The following is a 9,616-nucleotide window of genomic DNA, read 5'->3' on the forward strand; positions in this document are numbered from 1 at the left end:
TCAGATTTTAGTTGATTTTATAGTTTTTATTTTTCTATTCTTTAGTTGGATTTTCTGTTTGGTCTAGATAACCAAATGTGTAGTATTTACCAATTTTTATTTATGTAGATAACATCTATTATTTGTAGGATTATCTGATCATTTACTAATGTTTTAATTAAGTTATTTATATTTCATTGGCCTTTATAAGGGTTCTTTCTTTTTTTCAAAGAAAGTGATAGATGCCTAGATGGAATGAGGATGAACTGAACGGCTACAATTGATCAACTTTGGAATCATTTGAACCGCAAGTGAAGTCTTGCCTATCCACTGCCTCCAGCAAAAGCTCTAGATGTGGAGATTCCAACTCGAAAATCACCTGCAAAAGTTTTCAACCAATCTAAGTAATGGCTGGAACTGGAATTAATGATGAGGATGGATGGATAGAGACTCTTTGGTTTTCAAACAAGAAAATGGTTCCATTCCTCTGTCCTAACTAGCGAAAAAAGGTCAAATCTCATGTTCATATTCACATACCAAAGTATTTTTGCCAGGTTTAAGAAGCGGCGCAGGAACATAGAGGTTGCACTGTGGTCCAACAGACTGCAAAACGTTTTATGTGTAAGAGAAAGAAACTGTACACTGGATGAGCTTTGTAGAGGAGGTGAGGACAGAGCTTTTACCGGCCAATATCTTCCGATGTTGAATTTATTGACAAAAGCAACTCCTTTACCCCAACCGTTGAATGATAGATATGTGTCTTTGATTTCTTCTGCACTGTCGATAAAGAACTCACCAGCAAACAGAGCTGGTTCCTTTTGACTGACATCTAAAGTTATGGGCATACAAAGCAATTTAGTTTCACTCATGCCCCTACTATAGAAGATACTGAACACAGAAGAAAAGCATCTTTAGAGATTTTAGAAGACATTAAATTAAATCACCAACAGTCTTTAACTTAATCAAGGGCATGCTGAAAGAAATTAGAGCACTGACCATTAGTAAGATTGAACTTCTCACTTCTCTTTTTGGTATGATGCATCTCGAAACTGAGATTTGGCATTTGATTCAGGTTGTGAAAAGGCATTGGTATCATCTTCCATCCATGGAGAATTTGACCATCTAGATAAACCGAAGACAAAATACCCTGAAAAGTAATACAAAGTAAACCTTTTGAACTAGCTGCCTGGCTAATGTAAAGCTACCGTAGATTTCAAAATTTTGACACCTAAGAATATCAAATTCATTTTGGTATAACAAGTGATCTAGAAAAAATTTCTGAATAAGAAATGTTTGTAAAATGAGACTTACCTTCTCATCAAAGATATATGGCCCGTAATTTACTCGTCCCATGTTTTCAACCTATAAGAAACAGGAGCACTCAGTAGAGGTAAAGAGTCCTTATAGAGGTAAAGAGTCTTATCTGAGGATTTATGGATTTTTTACCAGAATAAATAAGCTAGTGTTGGAATTACACTCGGTAGTTGGAAGAGAAATAGGTTGGTTGTTCCATCTCTCAGTTGTACCAATGTAACTCAGTACTCTCACATCAACATCTTGGGAAAGGCACGAAACAAACACTTGAGCTCTGTCATGAACCTGCAACTCATCATGTTAGACGATGACCCTTATATTGCTCCTAGATTTATGTATCCTATATTCTATTTTTACCATGATTGAAAAAACAAACTATATTTACATATTTCCATTGGATCAGACGAAAAGGAAACAAAGGTTAATACCTTGGGTATTCTTAGTATATTCCCACTCTTTTTTGTGATGTATGAAGATTCATATAAAAGAAACCCAAACATCTGGGAACAAGACAATAGAGAATCAGTTTATATAAAGGGCAATAATATTAGACCATCTCATGGTGAGTGGGGAAATGCTTAGGCTACACCGTCAGATATAAGGAATAAAGACAATTGATATTACAAACCTGTTCAGCAGATTCCATTGAAATTGGGTTGGCAGAGGTGATCACATCTGCAGGATCTGTCATACTAACTAAATCAAATAGCGATGTTGTCATCTTCATCTTGATAAGACCATACGCTTTCAGTTTCTTGGAGGGGGTAATGGAGTGTGTTACAGCATTGTACTTCTTAATCACTCTCTGAAGAGCTGCAAATAGCACAAAGGTAATTAAGGAAACAAAGTAAGACTGCAAAATCGCTAAAAGCAATCATAAGATCAAACCTTGGAATTTTGGATTATCTATGTCACCAGACTCCTTAATGGGAGCATCCTGAAATGACAAAAACAGAAAACAAAAAAAAATATTACTACATATAGTAAAGGATTTGCAATAGTAGGTAATGATGTGAAATAGCCCTACATAGTCGTAGGATGTCAGATCAGGTTTATAGTCGAATTCTTTAGAGCCAGTATTTGCGCCATTGTAGAAACCAAAGTTTGTTCCTCCATGCACCATCTGAAAATCACATTACACAATCCTCACTATTATCGTTAATCCCTATCTGGTAAACACTGATATGCAAAAAAAATTTAAGCACATACATAAAGCACAGCAGAACCATTTCGAGACAGTATTTTTTCAAGAGAAGCTGCTGTAAATTCAGCATCAGTTTTTGCAATCTTCTCACCCCAATGCGTGAGCCAACCAGTATAGAACTCCCTGTAACAAACAACTCAATAGATCTAAATGACAAAATTAATTCACAGCAGAAGTACAAGGGTTGGAGCATAAGAGACTTACGAGGAAAGTGGAGGTGATCTTCCTGGAGCATTAAACTTCTTTTGCAATTCAAATATTGGCCAGGGATCATCACCGGTTGTGAAATCAACAGCTATCAGAGATAGAAGTTGCTCGTCATTATTAAAAATGAACATCATACACAGACCATTATATCAGTTTACTATGAATCATGGATGCAGAGGAAGCACATACTATACCTGAGTAGACATCATCAGCAGGGACAGTTCCTTTCTCAAGAGTTTCTCTTCTCCCTCCATCTGTTGTGTACCTAAAAGATCATTCATTATGAGAAACAAGAAACGTTCTTACTTAGCCAAGAAATGCTAGTTAGGTGAGTTAACTTGGAAACTCAACACAATCTATTTTCACAGGACGATGGTTTCAAGGTGAAGAACAAATCACTAATAAATATTACCGGTGACAAGCCAACACATGAGATGCAATTCTTAAGAGAATTTCAAGGCGCACACATAAAAAATTCACCCTAAGCAAACTAAAACAGAAAGTAACAGGGAAGATAGTTCACTGGAGAATCATAGAAATCAAAGAAATTAAGTCTTACACAATAATGTCATCCCCCAGGTGTCCCCTAGCCATACTAACTAGATTACGAAGATAGGCTTTGTCATTTCCATATGAACCATATTCATTTTCAATCTGCAAAAAGTAGCCTACGTTTAGTAAACAAGCTTGCTAATATAAGAGATCTATGACAGGGACTTGGGCTCTAGCTTCACATTGGTCAACCATAGTGTTGCAGGTCTAAGAAAACTATACACAAAGATTTCTTATTTAAAAAATTCTTCCAAAAGTTTAACTTAGTAAGGCTACTCAGTAATGAAGCGGCGACACATCTTATCAACTGCAATTATCCTGCAATCACTAGAATACCAGATCAAGATAAATTACATAGTGGAACATCGCTTTTGATCATGTACCTGAACCATTATAACAGGACCCCCGTTGCTGTAAAGCAGAGGAAATACCTTCGGTAACAGAACATCCCACCATCTTTCAACCTGTGATATGTTTCGTCATGAACAACTCTACTTTGAACATAATGCATAAAAACAGTCTACAGAAAAATGGGACCTTTCTCTTCTATAAATTGTGCAAAAGTGATCATAATTTCCACTCAAATTCCAAAAATCACTACATCATTTTTCTTGTTAATTATTGCAAAGCTAATAATTGAGGAATCTAGCCTGCAGATCATGGATAACTCCAGTTATCTAGCACTTGCTTCATTTAACTGATAACTTACCAACTTAAGATATGCAGGATCTGACGTCCTTAATTGGAGACGTGGTTTCACAGCAAGTAACCAAGCAGGAAATCCTCCCAAATCCCATTCTGCAACGGAGATGAGAACATTTATCAGCACTAGTAAAAAGCAAATCTTCCACATGCTGAGGTGAAAAACATTAGTATCTAGAGCTAAATTAACACAGACCTCCACAGATGTAAGGTCCAGCACGCAGCATAACCAAAAAATCTAGTTTCTGACACAGCTTGAGAAAGGACACAAGATCACCAATACCCTCAAAAACCATCATTCCAGGCTTTGGCTCATGAAGATTCCAAGGAACGTATACTTGAATAGTATTAAGGCCTAGAACCTTGGCTCTTAGAAGCCGATCTTCCCAGTACTGCATCCATTATTCTAGCATTAATACATCAATCACATATATTATAAACATCACAATGATCTACAGAAAGGGCACAGTACGTCAGTACCTCAGGAAGAACACGAAAGTAATGCAAATCACCACCAATAATCTGAAAAGCAATTCCATCTTTCCAAAAAATGTCATCTTTGATATAAAACTTCCGAGATGATGTGATTATCTGCAACTTTTGAGATGAAAGTTAACAACTTTTGTCACGAAATGAGAACCATATTAACATAATTGCTATGCTTGGTAGTTGAAAAGTACCAAAACTCTCTCTTTTGTGCCGATATCGAGATTACAATCTCTGTATTCTCTTATTCATTCTATTTGCAAAGTATTATTCAGTATATCAAAAATCTATCATGTGCACCAATGCCAAAAGACGAACAAGAAGCAATTAGGAGAAAAAGTAGGAATCTTGATTACCTTCTCTCCCCGAGGCAGTGAAGGAAGAAGAGCAAAGACAGGAACGGAGATACCGACAGCTAAAAGAACGAGAAGCAACACGAAATCCAGTTGATGTCTTCCCATTGATGATGGCCAGCTACCCCTGCTTGTCATCGCCATCGTCCCTTTCCGTTCGTCACCTTTGCCAATTTAGTGCCGGAAAAAAAAAAAAAAAAAAAAACCGGTTCTGACCGGTCTAAACAAATTCAACCTCTAAACCGGTTCCGGTGAAACTTAATGCCGGGTTTATATATCACACCGACTGCAACTTTCAAACCAATCAACATTTACATAGGAAACTGTCTCTACTACTTCCTACATTTAGTCACAACAACAAGTTGAAATATTCCAATCGAGTTCCTAACTTGATGTTGCTCATCTCAACAGCTCAACTTGTCAAACTTCGTTCCTTCGATCTCACGTGCACATCACGTGACGATAAGAGTAGTGGACTCGGTCTAAAAAATTGCTAAAAGCCTCAAAACCAAATTGTGTTGTTGTAAGTTGGACATGGGCTCAACTCATTTCATTCTTTGTAATTTTGATTTTGTTAAATTTATAAGCAACTTGCATACAAACAATACAACCAACGCCCATGATGTTGTTGCTTGCATTAGAGTCATTCCACTTTGCATTCAAGAGAACAACAAAACAAACTCTTCTTCCACTATATATATATACACCCTAATAGGGGCATAGATCTTTCTTATACGTCTTGCATATCATACTATAATAACAAAATTTTGATTAGATTCCATTTTTGATGCTTTCTTTTGTTTTTAAAATCGAAAAAGATGATCTATAGGTAGCTCCTGAAGGATCCAATGAGTCATATAATAATGAGATTTGATGTCACGTTCACATTTTCACACCGAATTTTTCTAAAAAATCCGAATAACAAAGGCAATTTATTAGTGCAGCTCAACTCCAGCATTAGTCAAACACAATATCAATATATATCAAATCTCCATTATCATATTCTATATATAGAATCAGTCATATAGCTATATCTTCGTTACACACCTTTCTTCGCAAAAGTACACCCAAATTAAACCATGAACCCTAATAATCTTGCTCCAATCCATGGTCCATCATCATCATCGTCAACAACAACATCATCGTCGTCACCATACGGATTAACGAAGGAAGAGTTCTCAACACTAGACTCTATCATCCGAACACACCACACGTTCCCAAGATCGCCAAACACGTGCACATCCCTCATAGCACACCGCGTAGATGCACCAGCACACGCCATATGGAGATACGTCCGAGACTTCGCCAATCCAAACAAATACAAACACTTCATCAAGAGTTGCACCATCAGAGGTAACAACGGTAACGAGATTAAAGTTGGGACCATAAGAGAAGTCAGCGTCGTGTCTGGTCTCCCAGCGTCGACAAGCGTTGAGATACTCGAAGCTTTAGATGAAGCGAAACGGATCTTGAGTTTTCGTGTTCTTGGAGGAGAACACCGGTTAAATAATTACCGGTCGGTTACATCGGTTAACGAGTTTGTCGTTTTGGAGAAGGAGAAGAAGAAGAGAGTGTATAGTGTGGTTTTGGAGTCTTACATTGTTGATATACCAAAAGGTAACACGGAGGAGGATACGAGGATGTTTGTGGACACTGTCGTTAAATCGAATCTACAAAATCTCGCCGCCGTTTCCACGGCTTCTCCGACCTGATAATTTTTTCTTGTGTTGAAAATATCTTGTGTGTATATATGAAAATAGTGGGCCGTAAATGGGCCGATTATGTGTTTGGTGGGATATACATGTGTGGAATGTGAGGTGTGTATATGTAACATATGGGTTTTAATGGGCTTCGTAAACCCCAAATTTATATACGAAGGGCATTGAAGTTAATTTATGGCAGATAACTGATTTACTCTAGGGTTTTTTTTTTTAAACTCAACTGATTTTTTTTTTTTTACGCCCACAAATCATATATTATATCATAAGCGTTTACATGACATAAAACCAGGCCCGGCTCAAACCTTACATAGACCCTGTGCTACTTTCTAAAAAACTCTTGAACATATACTATTTTTTTCACAAAAAAAAAAAAATTACATGTAAAACTTTTTCTTGGACCCTTGGACCCGGTGCGGTCGCACCTCCCGCACATGTCCTAAGCCGGCACTGCATAAAACCATTTAAATATAACCACTGAAATAAATAAAATAAATTAAATAATTTCGATGAAGAAGTAGAAGTGATCTTCAACTGATTTATTTTAGTTATTTGTAAAAGATTTCACGTTTTTTCTTTTTTTTTTTCACTTTTTCAGTCATACTAATGGGCATAAATTGTTAACAAGCTCGTTAACGGGAATACTGTAAACCTCCAGCTACGACACTACTTAGATATGTAGTATCTGTTTTTTTTTATAGGCCAAGAAACTTAATGGCATCTGCCTTCAGCATTTGTCACAAAGATTCTTGAAACCATTAATACCATGAAAGAAAACGAATACACGTATGGCGTATGCCCGACGGCCGACGTATCACTATATGGGAATGGGAACACCGTGAAGTAAGTATATTCGTGTCAAAATGATTCGAGATATGATTCTGTATTTTGATAGTTGGGACCGCATGGTTGCCTCGTCACGTGAATTCCATAAAATTTAGAATTGGGATATTAAGAAATGTACTAATGTAACAACTTTTTTAAGGTGACAAAATACACGTGATTAATATGACGAGACAGCATAATATGTGAGACGAGATTCATTTGTGTGATTATATTATTAGCAAACAAAAACTCCATAATTAAGGCTCTGACTGATAACAAATGTAACTTATGGCTGTAAAGACTTAAACAAAAACTCCATAATTAAGGCTCTGATTGGTAACATCTGTTACTTATGGCTGTAAAGATTTTAACTTTAAAATTTTAGTTGTAGAGAATTTGGCGGTAGATGCTTTGACTGTAGAAACTGTAACTGTTAAAATTTGATTGGTAACAAACATTTTTAAAGCTATAGTTCTTACTTTTATTATTAAAATATATTGAATGATGATATTAATGATGATAATAAAAATAAAAATAATTATTATTGAAATGGATCTTAAAAGAAAGTAAAAAAAATAAGAATAATTAATTTATAAAAATAAATTATGTAAAATATATATATAAAGCTTGTGGAGAGGTTTTAAAAATAAGAATAAGAATAATTATTTTTTTTCCTCTCTTTATATTTAAAACCTTTCCACAAGTTTATATATATATTTTAAAATCATTAATATCATCATTTCAATATATTTTAATAATAAAAGTAATGACTATAGCTTTAAAAGTGTTTGTTACCAATCAAATTTTAACAGTTAAAGTTTCCACAGTCAAAGCATTTACAATCAAATTCTCTACAGCTAAAATTTTAAAGTTAAAGTCTTTACAGCCATAAGTAACAGCCGTTACATCAGGGCCTAAGTCTTCTTTTTCTTCTAAATATGTATATAGTGTTTTTGCGTTACCAATATGTAACAATCATCTTGATTAACTTATTCCAACATTTAAGCAGTTAAGTTAAGTTATTAACCAGAAAAGAAAAAGAAGTAATTAATAATCGATGTGTGTATTTTGTTGAAAATAAAAATCAAAGGCTGCAAATGGTTGCATGGTTGAAGAAATTGAACAGGTTGAAAAAATTATTCAATTAATTTTCACCATTTGCATTGTAAAGGTTGAAGAGGCTGGAAAAAACTATTCAGCCCGTTCAACCCAAAAAGTTGAAAAAATAAATTAATCCTATAACAAAAATCTTTAACCTGTTCAACCACTATTTTGGAGATGAATGAGCTGAATATTATTTAGTTTAATTTTGTTCAATCCATTTTTTCAATTTTGTGCAACTTAATGGCATGTGGTTTCAGCATTTGTCACAAAAATTCTTGATCCATTAAACTATGAAAAAAGAACGAAACACGTATCACTATTTATGGGAACACAGTGAATTGAAGAATAATCGTGTAAAAATGATTCTCGTATTTGGATATTTGGGACCGCATGGTTGATGGCTCACCGCTCACATGGATTATATTCTATAAAATTTTAGATTTGGGATATCAAGGATTGTACTACATTTTAGGGTGACAAAATACATGTGATATGAATGACGACGAAACAGCGATATGTAGTTAAGTTATTAATCAAAGAAAAGAGGTAATAATTAATTAATAATTTTTAAAAACAAAAATCACAACTTCCGTTCTTGTAATATAATTTCACCGTCACACAATAGTTAGGATAAATTCCAATCTTTTTGGAATACATGCATACAATCAAAGCATATGAAAAAAGAGGATAGAAGAATCACCACAGTTTATATTCTTCTTCCTTTACTATAATTAGATTACCTCTAACTAGACTGAGAAACACGAAGAGCACGAGGCATTAATATTGGTTCATGATGAACACTGTTGATCCCGACTACAGAGATGGTCTGCATCTTGCAGTTAGCCTCCGTACTATTCAACATCTTCTCCTTCTCTTCCTCCAATCTAATCTCCTCGATTATTCCTATTAATATCATCTCCAAGCTCTGGCCATCGGTCCATTCTCTAATCGCTGCTTTAATCAGCATCGGATTTTGACTAATTAGATCCCATACCGGGAAATTCTTACGTGGCATCACGTAATCCTCTGCCTTAAGTTTCAAACTCGGACAGTAATCACCAGCTCCATCTCCAAGGTATATCATCTTCTTCTTTCCTTCTTTAGCTAAAGATTGTTGAATCCTCTCAATGATCAAACCCTAAATAAATGTAAACATATATGATTATTAAAAT

General features: G+C 35.2%; 3 protein-coding genes across 5 annotated transcripts in view; 1 reads left to right on the forward strand and 2 right to left on the reverse strand.

The window, feature by feature from the left end:
* Positions 77-5,169, reverse strand: LOC104712908 (beta-galactosidase 17). Of its 3 annotated transcripts, none has more exons than XM_010429898.2 (19): positions 4,801-5,169; positions 4,439-4,555; positions 4,155-4,350; positions 3,966-4,054; positions 3,640-3,720; positions 3,264-3,358; positions 2,899-2,969; positions 2,702-2,792; positions 2,503-2,620; positions 2,321-2,416; positions 2,182-2,230; positions 1,922-2,106; positions 1,722-1,793; positions 1,426-1,578; positions 1,291-1,341; positions 976-1,126; positions 663-808; positions 517-582; positions 77-358 (listed from the first exon to the last, which is right to left on the reverse strand). In XM_010429898.2, the coding sequence occupies exons 1-19, from the start codon at positions 4,939-4,941 to the stop codon at positions 254-256; spliced, it is 2,073 nt and encodes a 690-aa protein (XP_010428200.1). In that variant the 5' UTR covers positions 4,942-5,169; the 3' UTR covers positions 77-253. The 3 variants fall into 3 exon arrangements, with proteins under 3 accessions (XP_010428200.1, XP_010428201.1, XP_010428202.1); XM_010429899.2 differs by having other exon boundaries at positions 254-358; positions 4,439-4,549; XM_010429900.2 differs by lacking the exons at positions 77-358; positions 517-582 and having other exon boundaries at positions 747-867.
* Positions 5,877-8,969, forward strand: LOC104715828 (abscisic acid receptor PYL3). The gene is made up of 2 exons (XM_010433200.1): positions 5,877-6,502; positions 8,936-8,969. Exons 1-2 carry the CDS (start codon positions 5,877-5,879, stop codon positions 8,967-8,969), a joined length of 660 nt encoding a protein of 219 aa, XP_010431502.1.
* Positions 9,023-9,616, reverse strand: part of LOC104712909 (inorganic pyrophosphatase 1) — a 1,706-nt gene continuing 1,112 nt past the window's right edge. Inside the window, exon 4 of the mRNA XM_010429901.2 lies at positions 9,023-9,582. Within this exon, the coding sequence (XP_010428203.1) occupies positions 9,187-9,582 (396 nt within the window). The 3' untranslated portion in view covers positions 9,023-9,186. The remainder of the gene's footprint in view (positions 9,583-9,616) is intronic.

Source organism: Camelina sativa, chromosome 9 (assembly GCF_000633955.1).
Source record: "Camelina sativa cultivar DH55 chromosome 9, Cs, whole genome shotgun sequence".
NCBI lineage: Eukaryota > Viridiplantae > Streptophyta > Magnoliopsida > Brassicales > Brassicaceae > Camelina > Camelina sativa.